At 44.3% G+C, this 25,236-nt stretch overlaps 1 protein-coding gene across 2 annotated transcripts in view; it reads right to left on the bottom strand.

Annotated features, from left to right (window-relative positions):
* pag1 (phosphoprotein membrane anchor with glycosphingolipid microdomains 1) overlaps positions 1-25,236 on the bottom strand; it is a 53,083-nt gene that overhangs the window by 4,207 nt on the left and 23,640 nt on the right. For both annotated transcript variants that reach the window (XM_037093272.1, XM_037093273.1), the window contains exons 2-7: positions 15,265-15,300; positions 13,635-13,866; positions 11,827-11,884; positions 6,851-6,947; positions 6,268-6,437; positions 5,628-6,056 (exon numbers count right to left, since the gene is read on the bottom strand). In XM_037093272.1, coding sequence (XP_036949167.1) covers positions 5,628-6,056; positions 6,268-6,437; positions 6,851-6,947; positions 11,827-11,884; positions 13,635-13,822 — 942 coding nt within the window. In that variant the 5' untranslated portion in view covers positions 13,823-13,866; positions 15,265-15,300. The remainder of the gene's footprint in view (positions 1-5,627; positions 6,057-6,267; positions 6,438-6,850; positions 6,948-11,826; positions 11,885-13,634; positions 13,867-15,264; positions 15,301-25,236) is intronic.

The following is a 25,236-nucleotide window of genomic DNA, read 5'->3' as shown; positions in this document are numbered from 1 at the left end:
AGTGATAAATATGAAGCTAATGTTTCATATAACCACCCATTCATTAAGGAAACTATCGAGTGAAAGTCAATAGGCAGTGACAGAGAGCGTGATGTTTTTGCTGCACAGCCTCTGTCCGCCTCATGATCGATGAGGGAGTCATTAATCAACAAAGCACATCTGACAGTGGCGGCAAACACCCCGGGAGTCTAACAAGAACTTCAATATCGCTCCCACTATCGACTAAATAGTTCGTATCACATGAAATTCTTACACACTTGTCTGAGAGGAAAACAACACACGATGCTTTTTGTGTTATTGTTCCGACTCGATCAAAGAAGTAAAGATTTACAAAGGCTCCTGGAGGCTCCAAGGTTAATGCTATTTGCATTTGCAGCGAGGGGAAAACTTTTCACTTGTCGAGCGAAGTACTTGGTGCTTGTCAATGGCACGTCTACACACCTATACAAGAGCTACAGTCATATTCTGAATGAAAGACTGTGCAGAGAGATCATCCATCAAGGTGTGGCGTAGTATCTTCGTGCAGGTATACATTATTCTGGCACTGTCTCAAAGAGCATCAATCAATGTGATTACTTCATGGATAGCGCATGTTTGGAGACATGATTACTTTTATAGATCCGACACACTCGCCGTAGTGTGGCAGATGCCTTTTTCATTTCGCTTTAATTAGCCGACCAATTAGGCAGAGTGCCCCGGAGGAGTCCTCGTATGAAATATGGATAAAGGTGACTTGACCCAGTCGCCGCACCTTTTCGAGCGTGTCGCACAATATTTGTTTGTCTAATTTGCAGCCTCCTCAGTATCGCTGCTAATTAATCAAGTGGAGCTCAAGCACCTGCTTCAGACAGGGGTGTGCATTAACATTTTTAGCTTATCAAACACAGTGAAGGTTTCTGCTTAAAGGTGCAAAAATTCTGCCGTTAGCTGGTTAGCTCAGTTAGCCGTGCAGCTGGCAGTTTGGACAGGAAGCATGTTGACCAGGGGGGAGCTTGGGATGGAACTGGGTCAGGGCTAGGTTTTTGACTATAATTTTTACATATTTCCCCTTTAAAAAATGTGTGAATAACATCTTTTCAATTCAATTTGTGATCTTGGAGCTTTCCAGAGACCTGGAAACCAAACCAGATCAAAAAACGAGCCATTTGGAGAGATTTGGTTTGTTTTTTTATTTAACATTTTAACACAATAGATGGGTCAATAGATAATGACTACATTTTCATTTTTGTATGAATTTATCCTTTGAACTAATACAAAGGCCTGTAACAGTATATGGACGGGTGTTTGTGTTGCATCTATACACATCGAGACATTATACTTGTGAGATTAATATTTTCGCCGTGTTACAATAAGACGTTTGCGTGTGTGTGTGAGAGATTATGGGAATGTGTTTATGTGAAGGCAGGAGATACAATGACGTGCAGGACATGCAAGTATGACAGTAAGCTGATTACAGCAGCCTCGGAAGACGGACGACTGAGGTGTCAGTGTGTCAGTCATGCTGACGTGCGTGTTGACATGCGCACATTTAAATCAGTACAGATACATCAGCTCAGATTAGCTCACACAAGTTCGTCAACAACTCCAAACAAACTTTAGATGCGCAAAATATATAAACCGCATCAACACCAACTCACATCACAACCTATAACACACATATTAAATAGTTGATCTTCTGTCTAACAATAGTGATTCCCCTCAGCAACTCAACAGTGCTGACCAGCAGTTTACCTATACCGTGTCCCCCTGTGTATTTCCCAGAAGCCCACTGGCTGGGTCAAATTCATTTTCCTGCATTTCACATGAGAAGCCCACAGGCGACACACAGGCAAACGACTGCAAACAAGCGTTACTGCTGTTGAAATGGTTCAATAACTGTACAGGATCAAAGAAGCTGTGAATAAAAGGCCACACAAACACTGTGCGAGTGTGTGCTTCTGTGTGTGTCTACTGTGGAAGTTTAAGTACAATCCAGATACGGTATAGGCATTGATGGAATGTATCTAAGTACATTTACTAAAGTATTGTAGTGAACTATAATTTTGAGATACCTGAATTTAAGTACCTCCTTTTTTGATATTTATCCCTCCATTCCACTACATTTTCGAGGACAGGATTGTACTTTACACTAGCTTTATTTGATAACGTTAGTTACTAGTTACTTTGCAGATTACATGCTACATCAGAGCCAAGGTAGCACATTTTTAATAGTATTTTTCCGACTGTTTGTTTTGAAAAGTTATGTTTGATAATCAGATGCTAAATATTAGATCTGATGAAGGTCGATAATTGGTCAACCCATGGAATGTAACTAAGTACATTTACTCAAGTAGTGTATGTACAAGTTCAGTTGCTTTTATGTTGCTTGAGAATTTCCATTTTCTGATACTTCAGTAAAGCCGATGATGGGTAAATCCATAGTATCTTTAATACCTCAGTACACTTAATATCAGACACTTTATGACTGACACATATACTTTTACTCAAGTACAATTTGAATGATGTCTATCACTTTTTCCAAAGTAATATTCTAACATGATATCTGTGACGTTTTGGGTACTTTTTACAACACTGGTTGTATGAAGTTATGTATGGAAAAATGTGTGTTAATGAGAAAGCCTGTCTCTGCATGTGTCTGTGTGTGGGCAGCGTTTACTGAGCTACGGGGATTCATCTCAGACATCTACATACAGGCACACTAGCGTTTGCTGCAGATGAGGGTGTGTGTTTGTGTGTGTGTGAGAGAGAGAGAGAGAGAGAGAGAGAGAGAGAGAGAGAGAGAGAGAGAGAGAGAGAGAGAGAGAGAGAGAGAGAGAGAGAGAGAGACTGAGTTTCTATAGCTTGTATCATCCATCATGAAGCCAGACTAACTGTCATAGTGACGGTGGCCAGCTGGCGCTCACTAGGCTCACTCACACACACACACACACACACACACACACACACACACACACACACACACACACACACACACACACACACACACACACACACACACACACACACACACACACACACACCCGTGCTGCAACACACTTGGTTTGACAAGACAAATCACCAACTGCTCCTGGTCATACACAAGCGTAAACCACGGGGAGTCGGGAACATTCAGGGTTAAACTTAAACCAGCCCGGGGGAGTCTGTGTGTAGCCGAATGTATGTAAAACACACACGTGTCATAGCATCTGTGTGTGTGTGTAATAAGGGGGGGATGGGGAGAAATAACAGAATTAATGCTGACTCGACGTGCCAACAAGATACATGTGCGTGTTTATAAATGAGTGCACTTTTGAGTGTTTTGAGATATACTGTAGCTCAGGAGATCAGGATTTCATCATGGATACGGGGGTCACATGAGGCAAGACTCTCCTGCTGTCCAAATGTGCAGCAGTGATTAACTAATTGGCAACAACAGCAGAGACAAAGGGATAGAGAGATGTGACTAAGAGAAGAGAAGAGGAATAAAGAGAGGGGGAGGAGATGAAGAGAGGAAAGGAAGACCAAGGAGGTATTGTTGTGGTTCATTACAAGATGGTGGTTTGGCACAAGTTTTTCTTGGTCATGATAAGAGAAGTGTTCACACAGCCAGACAGGTTGTAAACAAAGTCGTCGACCAGATGATCTAAACCACGTTATCTGAGGGTAAAACCAGAAGTGAGAGAGTGACCTGTGAAATCTTGATAATAATCATGTGTGCAAACTCAAAGTTTAACCACAAAGCCAGCCTGTGGGGCTGTGATACATATCTCACACAGCAAAACATTTTCTGGCCTAGTGACAGGCCATTTACGCCCGGGCCCAAATACAGCGATGAATTACGATCCACAGGTGGCCCAGATGTGGTAGCCAGGAGACACAGAAATATCTGCAGACAGTACAACTATAGATGACCCGACTCTGGCCCAGTGCCCAGGCCTATATAATGGTCCGCTGTGTTGTGGCTACCAGCTCTAGAGCGCTTCTGTACCAGAATGAATCACTGTATAGCAACAGTTTGGGGTCATGATTTTACAGTTCGTCTCTGTTTCCATCTTCAGATAAGATTGCTTAACTTTGGTTTGTGTTGTAAGTCTGTTTGATCATGGCATAGTAATGCTACCACGTCCATAATGTCTAATGTACAATAACACGCCTGAGTGGAATGAGGGCCAAGAACAACCAAACGACAAGTGGCAGCCGTTTTCGTCCAAAATTGCCATGCATTTGAACATAAATACGACCTCATGTCTGTTGATCATATTTACACACCAACTCTGAAACCTTTGTCCGTCATAATGTTTTTTTTTATCAGGTTTGATTTTCTGCATCCTTTCCTGATGTGAGGTGTGTGCTGCAGCACAGGAACGACTGGTTCAGGGGAAACTAGTGATTCTCAACCCATCATCACCAACCTCGGAGCCAGGCCATCACACTAAATATGTAATGTTACAATAAACCATAACTACTCTTTGTAATAAGAGACAGGAGAGTGATGCACAGGCCAGTAAATATGAACAGAATTGGTAGAGACGAAGAGAAGTTGCTTCTCCATGCAGCTTTGTGACAGATGTGATGTGTGTGTGCACTTGTCAACAATCTGATGCAATTCTCCTCCAACAGTGTGTTAGTTTGTTCGTGCGTGCACGTGTGTGTGTTTCTCTGATAGATCTCCACACGAGGAAGGCGGCACGCTGAGCACAGCGGCTCCTCTCTGTTCAGAGCTCGACATTGAACTGCTTTTCTTCTCCTCTTTTCACCTCTCCACTCCTTCAGCTCTCCTTCTCTCTCTTCTCCTTCACATCGCTCACCAGTGCTTCAATTTCCAGTGTGTCGTCTTTATCATCCTCATCTCCTCTCTCCCCTCCTCTCCGCTACAGATGGCTCTATTTGTATGCTGCTGGGTTTCACTTTTTTTTTTCTCTCCCTCTCTCTAGCTCACCGTCTCTCACTCTTGACTCTCTTTCTATCTCACCCTTTATGACTCCCGGTCCTCTCAGCTCTTTTTTTTTCTTTCTTTAAGTCAGTCTCGCATCATCTCTCCATCACTATCTCTGTTTCATCTATTACTCCCTCCTGCTCTTCTCACTCCAGCTCCAGTTTTTCATTCGTCTCTTCTCCTGGCCTGTTCCTCTTTCTCTCCCTCTCAGTCTGTCACTCTCCCTAAAGCAGCACTGAGCTGGCAGCCTCGCGGTTGATAATTGTAGTGGCGACAAGTCGTCCCCTTTTCTCTTTGTTCTCTGTGGTCTCTTTCTCAAGCCAGCGACATTAACTCTTTCTCGCAGTGGGTTGCTGAGCAGATGAAACACCTCAGGTTTATATGGGGATAAACTGTGTTATTAGGTCGGGCTGAGAATGAGAGACCGGATACCCGACGTGACCTTGGAATTACAATGTTCTTCCTGACGTTTTAGTAAAATATGACTTAGTCACACGGTAATAATCTTTTACTACTTATGAATTAGACTCTGAAATAATCCCCAAAACTGATAGCTTTTACTTTGGTCTGTAATTGTTCTGCTGTACCACCAATCAGTGCTAAGAGGGCAATTGATTATTTATCAAAACATGATTGAATCCCGACTAAGTATTAGCAAGCTCACAAAACAGGTAGTATGCTAATATATACTACATGCTGCTGACATACTCACCTCTCCATTGTGCAGTCCAGCCCCCACCAGCCCGTTCATCACCACCGGCTGGTTGTCGTTTTCATCCAGAACCTTCTCTGGTACCGGCGGAGGTAAATCCTCAGGTTCTTCCAGCGGCCTTTGGGAGGGAGTGCTGGCATTATCAGAGCGCCTCCTGGCCTCCATGTCGGCGCTGTGCCGGCTCTTCTTATTCAGGTCGATGGAGGCGTACTCCACCCCTGTGCACAGGGGCCCCCGCTCAGGTGTGCAGGGGCTTAGGTGGCCGTTGAGAAGGGCAGGGGGATGATGGGGAGGTTCATCTGGGGTCAGCTGGGTGGTACCGTTGGGGAGGCCAAGCTGTGACGGGTGGTCTTTGAGTTCCTTGACCGTCTCGTACAGGGAGTCTTCGGCGCTGACGTCACGTGACGCCGCCGCGATCTCCTTCACCACCTGGACATCAGACGGATACATCAGATTCTTTAAGATGCCTCTAAATGTGCAAAACACGTTAAACCTCTTTGGGGGACACACGCTCATTCATTTTCGCTATATTGACCTCAATCAATCAATCAATCACCAGCTTCGCCAATCAAAGCTTTAATATCCTTTAGTACAAGTGAAGACATCATCCGTCTGTTGTGAGGGGACTTTAAACACTGACCTCATAGGTGCTGTCCCCTGAGGGCGGAGGTCCGTCCCCAATAAGGGCGTTGTTGGGTGGAATGCTGGGAAGCTCGCGGTCCTGAGGACATTTGGAGGACCTGAGCTCTGATTGGCTGGAGAGCAGCTCCTCTGATGGCTGAGGGCTGGTGTCCTGTGTGTCCGTGAGGACTGGTGGAGCAGAGAAAACAGGGAGTCAAGGGGACTTTCAAACGGTCTTTATGAGAGGAAGATGTTTTATCTTTGTTATTTACTTCAAAGTAGTTCTGCTATGAGTCATTTTTTCCTTATTCACCCCAGTGGAGAGTTTCTTGTTATTGATATCTATTACCCACCCAGGTGATATGACTAAGAACATTACAGAGATGTGGCTATAAAAAAAAAAAACAAAACAGCAGCTGACATTTCAAATGAACCAATGCCGAAAGACAACTAAAATGTTGCATAACACCAGCTGCAGAGCAAACGTTCTCATGCAGCTGTATTATAAAGAAACACGCCACAGCTCGGGCTTAAAGCGGCTAACTACATCAACAAAAAACACATGACATGCTAAGCTAAGGCTAACTAGCTGACTGGCTTACCTGTACCGCTGGTAAGAGGACCGTTGTGAGAGGTGCTGACGGCCGCGTCAGTCGCCGGACTGTCTGCTGATTGGCTGATTGTCTCTCTCTCTGACACCTGCACAACAAGGGAGAAGATGCTTGTTACGGCTGAGTGCTGACAAATCCGTTGCACTGAAAGTGGCTCTATGTGACAATTTGTAGCACTCTATATAATAATCACTTTTTTTTACTGGCCATATGAGAGCAGATTGTAACATAACATGATAAATTAGACCTTTCATGTGTCTTGTATATTATACAGGCCTGTGGATGATAGGTTTGAATGAGCACCTTGTAGTTTTGGATAAGCTATTCAGGAACTCTAAAAGGTAGTATTATGGAAATATGCGCAAACAACCTAAAAGTGAATGAATAAGCCTTCCTCAGGTTACACTAAAGCTCCCACACTGTTGGTAGCTAGAAATAAACAAACAGTCAAACAGCATGAAACTCCTTTAAGTTTGTTTATACGGTTTATTCAGTCATGAAAACTAAGACAGTTTTGATTGTTTAGTTTGTTTACACATGAAAATCAATCGAATGACTTTTCTCTTCAGATTTAAAATTACCTCACAAAAACTACATAATGCACCTTAAGTCATATAATGCTGCTGGACTGTGGATTTCTGTGGGGAGGACAGTCCAATGGATGTGACTTTATGCACGTTCTCGATCGCCTCGTCTCTCTCCGCTCCGCTGACAAAGACCAAGAGTTGCTAACGTTAAGAAACGCCCACTAACGTGAACAAACAAGAGACTTAAAGCAAACACAAAAGCTCCACATAACCCCTTTGATGCACATAAAAGCAATCCAATCTTTTATTGTTATTTTTGTTTTTTTCCATTACAAACCAAAGTCAGACCCAAAAACATCACAACATACTGAGAGGGGAACAGAAATCAATCTGACGTTCACACCTTGGATGTGCTCCAGTCTCCACCGTCAGCAGATGTGTCTGGAAAATTACTTTTCATGATCTTCACGATTTTTTTGGAGAGGGGGGTATGACTCATATTTGCAGCACTGATTACAATTTTCACGCGTCCCTGTTCTTTATCTCTGCTTTTCTCAGCTTTCTCCAATCACATTACTGATTACTTCAAGATCATTAGCAGGATGTTACGCACACTTAATTAAATGTGCTGGGTTTTTTTTATCCTCTGACAAATATATCCAGAGATAGTATTTATCTTTATAAAAAAGCTGTTCTTTTTTTTTCTTTTTTTTTACTGATTTACACCTAATTTAGATAGAATGCTTTTTATTCTCATCGCTGATTGTAAATGAGGAGATCCTTACTTTTTGTTTTTTAATGTCACTTTGGTTCAATAAGGAGACACTAAATAACAGCACGGCTGAGGTGGTCGAAGTGACAAGCATTAGTGGCATCACGTGAATAAAAAGGAATATCATCGATGATACTTTACAAATTCGCCTCTCTGCCTCCTTCTCTGGTGAAAGTCAAATCTACAGATTGACAAACCTCTCAGCTGCCAGGGAATCGGTCTTCGCTCAAGGACACTTCAGCGTCGCAGTGATTTGCACACTGAACCTTTACTGTTTCCATATTTGCTACATCACAAATCTAAAATCAGCGCAGACACTCAAATCAACACTCACAGTGACAGAAAAAGAAACAGTACTAATTAACACTGAATGTGCTGAGCACCTGCAGCAGCGGGACACGGGACACGCTTTGAGCATAAACTGTCTTGTGTCCACAGGCGACGACACGCCTTCGTCACTCAATAAAACACTGCGATGATATCTGACCTGCAGCAAGTGAAGATTCTCTTTGTTTAGGTTTGTTGTTTTTGCTCCTGTGTGAGAGGGAGTTGTATGTGTGTGTGAGAAGCTCCACAACCCCACCTAGTGGCCGATTACTCAAACAACTATTGGTGACTATGATGTAATGTTTAACTATTTTATGACCCAAACATCTCTCTTATGTAACTCCATTGTTTTGTTTTTCCCTGTCAAGGTGGGAAACAGATACACGATGAAGAAAGCTCAGCATCTCAGTGTCATTTAGAGCAACATCATGTGACTTTCTGACATTAAAACAACAGCTTCAAAATCATTTTGATGGTTCAGTGTCTTGAAACAGGGTGAATGGTGTCTCTGCCTCAGTCAATCAGTATTTCTCCAGATTTATCACAAATTTTCACACTTTTATCACAACCTTTCTGACACTGTTCAGTGTGAAGTCAGCTGTACTGTTTTGCCTCATCCTCCTCAGTGAGTGAGAGATGGACAGGACGATTACATTAAAGTTTTCAAGGAAAGGGGCTGTAAAATCTGCTACATTGATTTATTTCTCAATCATGGGGGTCACCATTGCGTCAATCCGCATCGACAGACAGACACAGGGCACGAACTCTGAGAAAACAAATGAATGAAGTTTACGCCAGGGGTGAATTAGGTGAATTATTCTGTTTTCTGGGAATTAAAAGTCAAATGGTAAGTTACTCAACATAAAAATGCTGATTCATTCATTCACACTCTTTGTTATTCCAATTCTTTACATGCTCTCCTAAGAGGTCTCTGGGACAGCAAGCGCGGGGAGAGAGTTCCTTCACTGTGAACAACAGCCAAACTGATTGCGGGTGAGGGACAAGAGCCAATCGTCACATCCGCAAAGACAAAAGGCCTCCACTTAACCTATCAGTCATTTAAATGGGCCCCCTCCTGCACACGACTTGACCACCTCGCAATTGCGGGTTACGAGGAAGATATCCATCAGACGCAAGAAGGCTCCGAGGAAACGTGCATGTGCATATGGGAGCATGTAGGCCGACACACACACACACACACACACACACACACACAAAGCCCCAGAGGGAGTGACAGGATAAGAGAGTAAGTGGATGTCACTTAGTCTGTGAAAGCCTGGCATTTGTCACACTTAAACGTTGCTTGGTTACAGATGCATCGGTATTATGGGAGTCTGCAATTACTATCTGCACCCATGACATGATGTTCGAGAGTATATAGTGTCATAATGAGGAGCACATACCTAGAGAGCCGTGTAAATCGTGAATATTCAGGGGTTTTTTTCCCTCCATTTTATTGACTTCTTTCTTTCAATTGACTCAAGACAAATGAATATCTGTGACAATATTATAATGATGTGTGCACGGCAATCAATACAGTAGTTCCCTACATGTGTTTCTCAGTGGGAACACTAAGTGGCTGCTGAGAATCTCTCCAACAACCGCTGTCAATCAGCAGTGTGCGGGGAGGTTTTGTTTGCGTGTACGTTTCTGTGTCAGTGTGACCGAAGTGGGTTACGAGACAAATGTCACCGTGTGTGTCTGTGTGTCATAGGATATCAGGGTGAAGATGTGTGTGTGTGTTGTTCAGGCATGCAGCCAATGTGGATTGGAAGCTCAATCCCCGGCCTCATTTACAAGTGGTTACACTGGCTGATTACAGACGTGTCACTCACACGCGCCGGGACTAATGAGGACTGTATGCGAGAGAGCACGCATGATTTGGTTTGTAACGCGGCGTGGGTGCTTCTGTTTAAGGGGAGAGAATGAATCGGAGTAAATATTTTTCCCGAGACGTTATTGAGTCCTGACCTCATCTCTCTCTAAAAACACATCTGCGGTTACACGCGGCGGCTTGCAAACTGTGAGAGAGCAAATGTGTGCAAAGTGTGGACGTACACACACGTGTAATCATTAATCTTCCTGACGCAATGTGACGAGCCGAATCGAAACCAACAGTCATTGTTCCCATCCACACTGAATGTAACACAGACACACTCTCACACACACATACATACACAAAGATGCATCAAATACAAAGGTTCAAGGCTCAATCCCAGTTCCAATTGTTACCTCTTTTGTTTCAAGCTCAGCCTCACCCCTCAGAACAGAGTTACCAGGGATGGTTGTCAAAACCCTTTGAGACCCTCATAAGCGGTGATTAGTTGTGATGGTGTTTATATAAACAGAAGTGACTAAAGATTTTCCACATGGCGTCTTCCAATGTGGCGATTTCTCTTATGCTACTGTGGAAATCCTGGTATCATTACAATGCTATTCACCATTTGTCTGAAGGAGATAAGCATGGATGATTCAGGACATCATTACAATGCTATTCACCATTTGTCTGAAGGAGATAAGCATGGATGATTCAGGACATCAAATAACAAAGAAAATGTCTACATTACATGGACACTAGCGTTGCTTTATAAGCAAATATTAGCAAATCCGTCTGCACTGATGTTAGAGGAGCAACTTCCCCTCCAGACTACAGTGACATTTGGGGCATCATATGCCATAAAACTGGAGGAATGGAACATTATATGTCGAAACGTGGGCTATTGTGATAACTGCAAAACACAAATTGTTTTATGCAACAACAGAGCTTTCTCATAACCCTTGGTTTAATGTGTGGCTTTGAATAACTTCGGATAACTTTGGAGGGGTGTGTAGCCCTAATATGTCGCCCTACCTCTTTATCCCAACAAGAATCATGACACCCCCATTCCTATGCGAAAAAATGGAGGTGTAGGGCTCAGTGGTAGGAGAAAGGGGTGTATTGGGATTCTTCTTCATTAAAACTGACCACTAACATACTTAGAAATAGGTCCAGCCCTCAACCTCTGATAACCATGAACAGTGTCTTTCCACATTTTTTCATCGACTATAGTCTACAAATGAGAAAAAACTTGTAAACCAGTGAGATTTTAGAAGTGCTGATTCTACACTGAAGAGGAACGGAAACAGCTAGCCTTGTTCTGTCTGAAGGAAACCTATTTTGTTCCCTTCTGACAGAACAAGGCTAGCTGTTTCCGTTCCTCTTCAGTGTTTACACTGAGCTAAGCTTACCAACAGCGTCTTTCCCAAAATGTCAACAGTTTCTTCTGAATTTCATTCATAGCTACTATTATTGCTATTGCTCAAAAACAAACAAACAAACAAACAAAAAACGGAAGTCTTACTCCATTCATGAGGTTCTCATTGTCTCCTGCTGGATGTCCATTGGCTGCCTTCTTCTGCCTGGAGAGAGAGAAGGATGGGGGGTTAAAGGTGGAGGAATTCAGAGCAGAGGACACCAGACAGCACTCATTTCGCAGTTTGTTGTGTCAGCGTCTTGTGTGAAGCCCAAGGAAAAATTAAGCTGATGTTATTCATGGTGAGGTTAGAGTGCGGCTGCTCAGATTTAATAATGTCTGAGGCCGCCCAGGTACAGAGGGTCTTTAATTCCATCAGCTGCCGGCTTTTCAAATCAAAATGTAATTAGCTGGAGGAATTGGATGTCGGGGGTTATCTGCTGATTTCAAACTTTCTCTGAGTGACTATAACTGCAACAGTGTTGGCATTAACTTGTGTACTTTGTACTGTTGTACTGTTGTATTGTAAGTGGTAATATTCATCGCTGTACTTTTTTAGTGACCGCAGGCTGTAAGCCAACTTAACCATTAGGGACATTAGAGCTCTATAAACCCTTTGAGGTATATATAAACTCGGTAACTATACCACACTTTCTCCATGCTGGCCCCTTTCGACAGCACACATTCATAATTGTTATATTAAAGGCATATTATCCCAGAGGACGTTCTTTATTGCTGCTCAGCAGAACTGTTTCTCATTGCTGCTGCACCTTTAATTACTGTAGCTCAGAGCACCCTCTCAGGTATTTGTGCTATTATCAACACCACAATGCAGAGCCGGCGCTTCCAGCAGGAGTGGATTCTGTTTCGATTCTTGGCTGCAGGATAAATAAACAGTGGGGAGAGTAGCGCTCTGATCCTTTCCTCCAGTTAAAGAAGGGATACAGCAGTATCTAAAAATACTCTGTTGTAAGTCAAAGTCCTGAATTCGTTATGGTTTACTTGATCCTTATTAGCACCCACAAAATGGTTGCTAGTCTTTATGGGGTCCTCATTAACAATGCAACCACACCAACAAGAATAACAAATTAGAATTGCTGAGTATGACTTAAATAAAACAACTCCACAGACTTGGGGAGAAAAGTAATGCATGTATTGAGATTACATTGGGATTCTTACCGAATACACACATTAAAAACAAACAAAGCATCTTACTGGTTTTTACTTTCTCTTGTCTTTGTCTGCAGGTTTGGTACTGACTGAAAATAATCAGGTGACATTACTTTAATACTGTGTCAATTGGATTACGTGACTGACTGCATTTTGTAACAGGTAATTGGTAACTCTATCAGAATACATACATGTTACTCCTCACTACAGATTAACAACCAACAAAACTGTACACCTGCACAAACAACAATAACATATAATGGGAACAAAAAAAATGTGCAAAAGTACTCCTACAGATTGGCTCCTTTTACAGTGTTGTATTGTTAGAGAATTTTGTAATATCATGTTTTTATCTCTAATCAATACATGTGAGGGCATTGTAATGGTGACATTTAACTAGCTACAGCCACTCAAATTACTGTACTTAAGCCATTTTTAAGCTACTTCAAGTCTGTATTTTTACTCGCACTTCAGCATGCATAACACCATGTAATCTACTTAAGTATATTTAAAACAATATTGAGTACTGAGTACAATTCATATTAATACTGACATTTCAATCTGCATTTCTGTAGCCAGACATATGACATATGAACTAAAGACACAAAACTCTGCATTAGCTGCAGGTCTGGAGAGATGACTGTAACCAGGTCAGAGCAGGGACCTTATAACAATTCATTAAACGTCACCGGCTAAGAACTAACTTTGAACTGTGTGTATGCATATGTGTGTGTGGTGCCGCTCACCCCTGGCAGCCTGCACAGAGCAGCAGCAGCACTGAGAGCAGCAGCAGGCCGGTGAGGGTGCTGAGGGTGACGGCCAGGACCAGCTGCCCGCTGCCCAGCCACGATGCCACCCCAGTAGCAGCTGCCGCCCCCGACCCGACCACACCCGCCTCCGGCCCCCACCACACTCCACTCAGCACCGGAGCCATGACGCATCACACTGCGGGCGGAGAGGACATCGGACAGGTACGGGCTGCGGGCACACAGGGAAAAAAAGACACGTGATCTCTTGAAAACAGACAAATCTAATATTTACCAGTAATGATTTTTTTTTCTTTTGGCAGAGACACTAACAGCTAAGGAAGAATAAATATGTAATGGAAGAATCTGCATGTTTTATCTTCTTCAGCACATTCTAAATGATCATTGTTGGTTTGAGGATCAGGAGTTTATTCACTGAGAAACTGTCTCTTATTTGTCAAGCAAACATGCTGGATTGAGCTGATTGTGGCGCAGCTCCTTCATTGCAGTAAGAACCATTAGTCATCCACACATTCTACTATGAAACAGAATCAACAGGAGCGATTTGCCACCTTTAATAAAACATGCCTCACCGATCTGACACCTGAAATATTACTTTGATGCAGGGCCTGTAATGTCCTTGATCACTTAACTCCTTCACATGAATTAATAAATATCTGACGGTTTAATAACCCCGTATCTCTAGCTACACACTGCGGCCAGCAGGTGGCAGCAGAGTCAGACTGCAGTGCAGACAGGGAGTCTGCTGCAGTAGCCCCTCACACCAGAGCCTCAACAACCGGTTGTCTGGGCTCTGCGCACAGCATAAGCAACCTCATCACGTCTCCGTCTAACAGCCAAAGTTGGGTTTCACTGAACTGATGGAACCCCCTGATGTTATCTTGGGTGATTTATAGCGCTGCATGCGTGGCATTGCAGGGTGGGGGGGTGCTGTGGCGGGGATGAGCTTGCGTGCTACTCAGGAAACTCTGAAATAAAACAAATAGATGTGAGGCAGAGGGTTTGTGCGGGCAGGTGAGGACAGGAATGAAAAGGTGATTGAAAAGAGAGAGCGAGACAGGACGACTGACAGCGAGGAGGGAGGGGATTAAAAAAAAAAAAAAACACCCAAAGTCAGGAGGGTTTTTCTCTCTGGTTATCTATCTATCTGCCTCTCTTTTGTTTGTCCTTCTCTTTTCAATCAGCCAACGAGACCAGCTCCAGCAGGATGGGGGAGACGGTAACAAAAACATGTCAATCTATCTCACCTCATCTCTCCAACTCCTGTCTGCAGCATATGTGCGCGCTCATCAAGATAGAATAAGTGTATTTTTTGTGCTGGTGGTGAAAAACTCCATTGTGTCTCTTTTCTCGCCTATGCTAATGTGACCGGGGAGTGTGGGAGTTGGGGGGGGGGGCAGCGTCTTCAAGCTCCTCCGTCTTCGAGAGGCAAAGGGAAGTTTTCGTGGCGCATCAGATGGGAGCCAATTTTAACTTCTTCTTCAAAGGGGATGCTGAGGAATTCCTGTTTTTGTTGGGTTTGGTGTTTTTCCCCTGGATGGAAAACACACACCGGGGCTCATGTTGCTATCAGTGTTCAGTGTGTGGTGAGAGGCAAACACAACCTTACCTTGACACCTCGGATGATTAGTCAGGTTGGCCTCGCCTGGAAGAGAGGAGATAAAAAATGAGAAGGGGGGGAGGAAGTGAAGCGCAGAGTTGAATATTATCCTTGGAGGGCATGCGTGTGTGTGTGTGTGTGGATACATGAACTGGGCAGGTGTGTGTGGGAGAGTGGCAAGGGAGTTGTGAATATGTTTGTGCTTACATCAAATACATGTTGGACATCAGGCTGCCTGCAACCTCTCAGACACACAGACACAGACACACACACCTTCAACCATGTGCACACAATGTCCACTTTATTGACCACCCTGCCCATGTAACCGAGACGATCAATGCATCGTACATCATGTGATGCTCGTATGGAAACACACACTCGTCTCTCGTCTTTCAAACTTGCAGTGGTTTCGACCTTGGTTTCCAGATTTTTTTTTGGAGCCCGCGCGCAAGTCAAAACGTCCACCCTTCGATGTGACTGACGCCCAACCCGACGAAATTCCTCCACCGCGTCTCGTCTGAGAGGCTCGCGTGTGTGCAGGTGTCACCATCCGCCGCTGTGTGCCAGCTCGTGTGCCTCTGCTGGCACTTAAACCAGAATAATTACCGGCTGCCACAGCTCTGTGTCGCCATGGCAACATTCCCTTCTTCCCATCAGAGCTATTTATGGTGGTAGGAGAGAGAAAAAAAAAAAATCCACAGAAATGTTTTAAACCCAACTCATACACCGTGGAGGGAGTACAAAGCTGCAGGTGTGTGTGTTGAGTTGATCTTTTTTTGTTGTCTTTACACTAAAGTGTCCAGGGTCAGTGAGACGGTTTAGTTATTATCGTGGGAGCAAAGTGTGGAAATTAGGTGACGTGACAACAGGTGGTCGTACTGTACATGGATGTGTATCTTAACTCCCGTCTCTGGTGAAGTATGGTCACTAGTGTCAGAGGAAGTCTCCATGACAGCTGAGCAACTTCACCTGCCGGGGACGGACACGAGACAGGTTGGACCTCATGCCTACATGTTTTTTGGAGATCTACAATGAACCTACTGTCTGTATTGTGTGTAGTTTAGTTTAGTTCATGACAGTGAGGGAAGTAATTCAATGATATATAACCACAAAATGAGACTATTAATCTGAACTGAGTGGCGGGATATGTTCACCCAAAAATGAGTCTGAGTTGATGGAAGCTCAGGTGAAGTTTTGTAGTCCGGTTGTTCAGGAAAACACTGCAACTCTAATTTTGCTGTGAAGCTCCAGAAATGTTTAGTGGACCACGAAACTTGACCCAACTTCCCATCAGGCGTGAGGGTGAATCGACAATGACTGAATTCTCATTTCTGGGTGAACTTATCCTTTTACTTTGATTATCTTTTTGGACAACAAAACATCCTGAGGTACCTCCTGTACTTAATCTACTGTTGTGTTTTTTTCACACTTGTCATTATCCTGTAATCACTATGTTTAGTATATACAGCGTTAAATTTGTCCTCTGAGGCAAAGAACTCCCGCACATTCTTTGCAGTTGTATCCATCCCCTGTACTCCCTGCCTCCTACTCCAACATACCACATTTGATGTCATGTTTCCGCCATCTTAACTCAAATGGTATGAAGAACCTGTTAAGTACAAACACAGATCCGGCTCTGGATAACATTGCTGGCATATTTCCGTGCTGCGTGGAGTAAACCATCTCGTCTTTCCTCTGAGGATGCAATCCATTCCTAAATACTTGATGAATACCATGCATGAAAACTCTGGGAGTCTTCCTCTCCAGACCATCGCCATGTGATACAAGACACCGAGCCAAGGCCTACAACTGTACGCCTTTCATGCTGTCATTCTCTGTCTCGCGGTGCTTTGGGGCTTTACTGAAAGAAAACAGAAGCCTTGGAAGAGCGACAGTCAGCGTGGCCGTCTTCTGTTTCATGCCATAGAAAATAACCGACTGGAAAAGCCATTTGAAAAGGAATGTGTTATGGGAACCGGAGGCACAAATCCAAATTCTACCCTTGCACAGCTGTATACACACAAACACACACGCCGAAAGAGAGACCTGCCGACTAACCAGGAGCCCCATCAAGGCAGAACCTTCCACACAAGAAACTAGAGTCAAGGAATCCAATCTGAGTCCTGCTGAGACACTACCTGACACCGCTGCGAGGTTTACCATGCAGACTGTGTGTGTGCGCGTGTGTGTGTGTGAGAGAGTTTCATCTGTTAGACAAGCTGTTGGACGGCAGCGAAAGACAGAGGGAGGAAACAGAGAATTAACGACCGCAGGCAGAGCAGTGCGTCTCTTTCTGTGTGACACCTCCCTCTGCAGGGTCCTCTGGGTGCACGGAGACGGGGAAGGTTTACAGCTGCATGGCTGCTGAGAAATGAGCCCCAGGAAGATCCTCCGAGGAGAGCCAGAGGCATTTCCACAATAATAAATAATCCAATTTTTAGGAGGAGAAGGAGCCTCAACTTTGCTCTAAGCAGCCATGCTTGCGTGGCGCACTGCAGGAAGCTGGAAGCAGCATTTCTAAAATTATTAAATAAAATTAAATAAAAAAAGAGTTCGAGGAGAAAAGATGAGTGGAGGTTATTCCAAACAATTAGAATCTGTGATCATCGTATCCAAAAAGCACTACTTCGTCTAATTTCTGTGATCTTCCTAGGCGGCAAAAAAAAAATGAATTCATGCGTACAAACAATGCAACCACTGACACTCGTGCAGTTCTGCGGGGAGTAAACACAACCTAAAGACCTCGTGCTCATGAAACAACAACACAGATCCCTGCAGGGTCTCTCTGTACTGTTGTACGCACTCCGCAGCAAATTTCTAAATAAAACCACCCCATTGTAAATGGAAAAAAGAAGACATCAAAGTCTCCTCTAACAGCTTCCGTCTCACCCCCCGTCATCTCAATTTCTCACCCCCAGCATGCAGCATTGTTAGGTTGCCACTGGTTGTCCTTTGCTGATATCATAATATCGCCGGGGTTAACTGAGGTCCTGCTGATAAGCACAAGTGGCATGGGCGTACAGACAAAATGCACAGGAACAAATGTGAGTATGACATTAATAAACACAGATATACATGTAAACAGAACAACCTGAACCTGAAATCTGAACCACATTTCTAGCTTCAAACAGTGTTCTGAGGAGCTTATCTTCCTCTGAGAACAGCTTGTGTGTGAGATAAATATTTCTGAGTTTGTAGTATCACCTCAATAATATTGTAAATATGGAATTTCTGATATTGAATTTCTTCTCCAGAACTACAAATTACCCATTTAAATCCAGTACAGAAATAGTCATTGTTAGGGGGCTTCTGGGAGGATTTTTGTCCCTATAAAGCCAGAGACACTCTGAACCAGATAATACACACACCACTGACCATCTTGTGTCCTGACCGGAGGGCCATTTGGACAGTGGGGGTGGAAGAAAAAAAAAATGGGGGAGGGGAGAGAAGAAGGATAGGGGGCTGCTGCCAAGGGTGAAGAGAACAGAAGATGAAGTGAGAGAAAGGGGTGGAGGTGTGTGGGTGAACAGAGCGCATAATGCAAATGGAAGAAAACGGAGTAAAGAGAGACGACCAAGTAAAGAAGAAAAAAGGTGTGTGTGCATAGTCATACTGACACAAATACGCACACCCGTCCCGAGGGAGGCTCAATGAAATACGACTCCCAGCAGGCTGCAGGGCGAGAGGGACCCTGACCGACACAATGCAATTAGGAGGCACATATCTGTTGACTTAAACGCGCCATTACGAAACAAATGGAACCTCAGGTGCAACTTCATAACCGAGGAGTGTGCCGGGTCGCCGTATGCCAATGCTAGTCAGTCGTCCACGGTCCGATTTACTAATCACTGTCTGCTGTGTGTGTGAGCCTGCGAGCCAGTACAAGCATGAAAACAGGTGCTTCTGATCAAGGGACGTAATTCGTGTTGCCATGGCGACGCTTGCCCATCCTAAGGGGTTAATAGTTTTTAGCATGAGAAATTGATCTATCCTCCCTAAATGGGGAAATTGAAACTGCATAATTTAGCGAGGCTCCCCCTGTTTTATCCCCCCCCCCGCCCGCCGTTTTTTCTCCCTCCTCTTCCTCTCTCATATTACAGATGTTGTGTCTTCATCAATACAAGGGACTGCGCTCCTCTCTTTCTCTCTCTCTCTTGCAAGACACAGCGGCTGTGTCTGCTGGCAGCGGCATTCATATCGATCTCCCGCTGGGGACACACATAAACGAAATATGAAGCTTTTTTTTTTTTTTCCCCTCTCGGAGAAGATAAACGTTTCACTCCCCCGAAGATTCAAAGAGACGCTGCAGCCATTCTGGAAAGCACGCCGAACATTTGCACATGTTTGTTTGTTCAGTTTTTTCCTGCTCCGCTCTTTGTTTTACCCCGCGCCACAATGAAAACATTTGGCAAGAGGTGAACTCCATCTCGACCACATTATACAGGAGGGGCAGGGTTGGTTTTGTGGTTAACTGAAGAATCTGGTTGCAGGAATTGTCCCTCTCTTCTCTCGAATCCCTCCCAGCTGCAGAGAAGCAGCAACATGTGTCCAGTGTCTTCACCAAAAGATGACAATACGAACATTTCTATGTCCAGTCCACAGAGGCTCTGTGTACTGTACATGTTCAGATTTTGCGTGAACATGTGTGCTTGTAAAATCACCCTCTAGTTAATGTCACACAGCCCCATGGGGAATTAACCACTTCCTGTCTTCCTCTCTCGTTGTATTTTCGAGGACACTGATGACCATGAAGTCCTCGAAAAGGCCCGCAGATGTTTTTTTGTGCTCGTACTCGGGGACACTGCTGAAGCGGAAATGACTGTATTTTAATTGGATGAACGGGAAGATGTAACTCGATTGAGGCCAGAGCTCCTCGGGCACTCTGCTTATCTGGCTACTGGTTGTAAAACTGAATTTCAGGGCAGTTTTGTGACAAATAGAGCATGGTGAACTCACTTTAAAAACAAAAAGCTTATATTTGGGATGTAAATTACACTGATGTTCCACATAATTCACAATTTTTGTATCTCAAATCATCTTTTCCCCCTCCTTACTCAAACTTTATCTAACCCGTGATCGTTGTATTTTTTATTTTTATTTTTTGCCGGTGCCTGAGGACGTTGCTTTGCATTTAAATTGTTTGGACTTGGATTCCGTGAACCTTCCGTTCAGCAGCGTGACTGTGCGGGGCTCCAACAGAAAAAACGCACACGCTCTCACACTCAGACACCTTTCGATTTCAGTTCCGCATTACTCATTCCCTCCCTTCTTTCACTCTTACGAAAAAAAAAAAAAAAACAGCTTTCTCAGGCAGACTTCGGTGTGTGTCTCTTACATGATTATTCTTTCAATTTCAACTCTTTTTCACACACTCATTCCGCTCCTCGGAAAAAAAGGGGAAGTGAGGAGAACCTCGCCCATCTTTAATAACATGACTGTTGATGACAAGCAAAAACTTTGTCGGCACAGTGTTTTTTTTTGTGTGTTGTTAAAAGCAAACAAGCACAGGTTAAACTGAAATTTAAATGCGTATTATGTAGTTTGGGAGACTATCTAAAGTATTGATTAAACAATAATACACTTAAATATAGAAATAAAGAAAAATAAGGTCCCCAGAACACTGTTTGAAGCTAGAAAGTAAAACACTATGAAACTGCACTGTCCTTTAAGGTCAGTTTGTTTATTTAGCCACTGAAGAAGAGACTTTGTTGCTCAGTCGATGACAATCTTTCTCCTCTGATCAAAATATCTTCCCCCAAAACTACAGACTGCACCTTTATTGAACTGAGCCAAATTCCGCAAGAGCCATTCTCCCCCCCCCGGCGGAGCACTTTGTTCCCTATGTTCCGTCAGAAAGAAAAAAAGTGCTGTTCCATCATTGTCTCGAATTGATTAGCTTTGTGACAGCGCCGCCGCTCAGCTAATAATAAAAGCGCTAAAACAAAAGCGGCCTCGGTAATTGCGCGACGGAGCAATTCTTGGTGATTAAACAAACCAGCCGGGCGTGTCATCCAAATATGTAGATGGGAGAGCTGAGCATGAATAAAAAAAAAAAAAGAGAGACAGATTGTTGTAATAATTTCAAGGATTGTCACTCAAGTTGTAAGTGACCTTCCACTGCTAATGGGTGGGGGTGGGAGAGGGGAGGTCGCTGAACTGTTGAACCCTGGGAGCTGGAGGAATGAGCACGGTCAGGGGCTTTGTTCACGAGTTCGGAGAAACTGATACTGAGCTCAGAAGAACCGGACCTTTGACTTCACTCGTGCTCACACACACACCTCTTGATTGGGAAGAGGAGGATTTATTCGGCGCTGAACGACTGCATGCATAAAATTTCTCTATCATCGTCACCTTGAGATGAAGATTAGCATGAGAGTAGAATGAGGAGCAGATACGACCACATCATTATTCAGTGGCATCGGCCTTTATGTGCTGAATAGCCGCCAAGATAAAGGGATTACCAGGGTGGATGGAATAGGATGAAGGACGGTGTGGATGTGTGTATGTGTGTGTGTGGTGACACATTCGAAAAGCTGTTAATGAGATGCAACAGATGCCCGGAGATGCATGATCTCATAGACGACACATACACACACACACACACACACACACACACACACACACCTTTAAAGATGCATTAACAAGCGCTGATATCTTTCTATATCCAAGTCTCGCTGACTGCTGTGCTAAAAAAGTACCACGCAGCACTCCATTTATCTCCTCCTGTGACACCATCCTTTTTGGACAAAAGGCGCAGGGCAATAAGGGGAATTAATAGAAGCGTGTGTGTGTGTGTGAGCAGATGAGCCACTGAAATGGAAATGCGATCCGCCTTTTACAAGGATCTAAACGCAGCAGGGGTTGGGTTTATTAGGCGACCCAGACGGGGGGGGGGGGGGGGGTTCGGGGGCTGCAGGGGGTCGGAACCTCTTCAACCCCTCTGTAGCATCGGGCTAGAACACATTGTGGCTGTGCCGGAGAGGGAAGTCTGCTGCGCTAATGGGAGCGTGTGTGTGTGTGTGTGTGTGCATTTATGAGGAGAGGTTAAAGGAGGGAGGATGGGGAAGAGTTGAGGAGGAGGAGAAGGAGGAGGGAGGTGTAGGCATGCTGATGCAGCTTGTGACCTTTCGGTGCAAGACATTTTTCAGACATACTCGTGCGGGGCCAGGATTGTTTAATATCGGCCCTCTTCCTCCCTTTCTGGCTCCGGTGATGATCCTCCCCCTCGTGCTCACACATAACACCAGTTCTGTCACCGTCTCCACTGTCCCGCAATCTGTATCTCTGTTCTCTGTTCTCTCATCCTCTCATCTCTTTGTCTCTGTCTAATCTGTCTCCCCTCATCTCTCTCTTCATCCTCAATCCCTGCACCTCCGCTCTCACCTCTCCCCGCGTCCCTCTCCATCCAGACCGTAGCATATTCAACAGTGTCTGCTCGCCCGTAAAGATATGGTAAAATATGGAAGCCTGCGGGGACTCAAAGGGCATATCTACAATCAGAAACAGCAGCTCTGGGGGTGGGGTGGACGACGGCTGGGGTGGCCATGGGGGGTTGCAGACAAACATACTTGGCAACCTCTATAAGGAGGAGAGGGGGTTGGGGGCGGGGGGGTGCAAGACATGGCAACCCTCAGACAGCAATCTTCAGATTTCGGGTTTAATCCACACGCCTGAGCGACTCCGGGTGATTGCACAAGTCAGATACGGTTTCCGCCTCCACCTTTTCTCACAAATTCCATTTGATTTCTCATTTCACAAGCCAAGAGCTTATTCCATATTTCATGGCGGTAAGTAGGAGAGGAGTTCGGGGAGGAAGAGGCACCTCAGGTCAGAGAGGAGGAAATCAAAACTGGCAGCAACTTTATAGAGTATGGGCACACATTTGAGCTTTTTCACATTTTAAAAGCAGAGTTCATTAACTGCTTTTTTGCTGATTGACATAATTCTCAGCCTTGTATGATAATTATGATGCTACATACAGCAGCTGGATAGTTTATCTTAGCATAAAGACTGGAAACAAGGCTAAACAGCTAGCCTTTGTCAGAAGTTTTGGTCTTCGGATTATTTCATGGCCAATGCGCGGTAACCTCCTTCCTGGTTGCCCTGCAGAGATTCGAGGAAGTCATTGCACATCACCATGAACAAGTTGGGCACATATGAAGCCACAATATGTCATTTTTACATTCAGATTGAACTACACACAACATATTAACTTGTGAGCCTCAGAACTGTCGGTAGTCAGATTTCCACTTGATTCTAGTCTTTGTGCTAAACTAAGCAACGCTAGACTAAGCTTGGCTAAGCAACTGCTAAAAGTAGCTAACTAGCTAATGGTGGCTACAGTTCGCAGCAGTTAGCATTTACTTTAGCAAAGGCTGAAGCAAACTTTCCTCCAAGGAGCCATGGACATCACAGAGAAAATCAGAGGGAGAGCCAGAAAATATTATCTCCAAACATATAATTCGGTTTCACAGACAGAGTTGGTGTTACGTGACATAATGCCGTAAAGCAATTTTGCACTTCTCCTGGGAGATCCTACCGCCCACCCAAGTTACACAGCGATCTAGGAACAGAGCGGGGCTGGCAGAGACACCACTCACCTCAAAACAAGTCAGTGTTGATTCAAAATTAAGATGTTATTTTAAGGTATCATAGTTACGCAATGTTACTTTAAGCTAATATTCACAGTTTGACCCAATATTTACTGTACCACTCATACAACCTGTTGCAGATGTCTTTTTACGACCAACTGAAGAATCCCACAGCTGAACCTCCTCCTTCTGCAAACTGGTTTCTTTATTCAACAGCAACATGAACCATGTATAGCCAAATCATGTATAATAAATATATAACACGATAGAATATTTATTTACAAAGCGGCGGGGGCTGCAACAGCCCCTCTCAAATCAGTTAATGGGGCCGGCTCAGTGTGTCCCGAGGGAGGCTGAAAACCAAATGAAATAACTGAATGTGCATCAAAGCGGCGAACAGAACGCCTGCTGGTGGCGGAAAATCTGCCGTCAGTCACACACACACACACACATCTGCAATTATTTATGCACACACACACACACACACACATAATTCACGCACAGGGAAACGACGATACGGTCACACAAACACACATGCGAATAGAGATGAACCAATTAGCAGGCGACAGACATCAGCGTGACAGAGAGAGATGGAGGGAGATGGAGGGAGCGAAAGAGCGAGCGAAAACATCAAAGCAGCACTGTGCAGGCAGTGGACCCGAGAGGAAAACGCAAACCGGGACACCTTCACACTCTGACACTTTCAAGGAGGATGGAGGTGACCAGAGGCGAATCCATCGCGACACAGTGGCTGGATAATGTGTGGAGGGAGGGAGAGGGAGGGACAAGCAGAGGGTGACACTTGCTGATATTATTCACTCTGAGGAGGAAAAGAAAGTGGAGGACACAAATTCAATTTGTAGATTTCTGTGGTTGTTATGTTGAAAAGGACCCCATGAAGGCTTGCCACCACGTTACAGGCGCTAATGAGGATCCATTAAAGAATACAGGATCAAAAATAATAACCGATTGGCGATTTAAAGCAACACTATGTAACTTTCTAGGGGATTGTCGAGGATCGTACCATCCATCTTGTTATAGCTGTGGACAGTTAACAAGTGCTAATGGCTGCAAATGGCACAAAACAGTAAGTCAGAGATGGCACACAATGTAAAAAAATTTGAGAACATTTTTGCCTCATCAGTCCAAAACTTTTCCACAGGTGTTCAGCTAGGCTGAAACCTGCTAATGTCACTTTCTATAACACAGCCACATACCACTGGACCTCGCCGTCTTAGCAAACCGAAGCATCAATCTGATGGGGCCATTACAAAAACCTAATTTGTCGTTTACTCTTGAGCCCTCTTTGGTTTCTCCAACCATTTTGCCCCCTTTAATATGTTTGTCCTTTACGCACCACTGTGCACCCCTCAGCAAACACACACACGCG

Source organism: Acanthopagrus latus, chromosome 3 (genome assembly GCF_904848185.1).
Source record: "Acanthopagrus latus isolate v.2019 chromosome 3, fAcaLat1.1, whole genome shotgun sequence".
Classification (NCBI taxonomy): domain Eukaryota; kingdom Metazoa; phylum Chordata; class Actinopteri; order Spariformes; family Sparidae; genus Acanthopagrus; species Acanthopagrus latus.
This window is presented reverse-complemented; position numbering and strand designations above follow the sequence as displayed.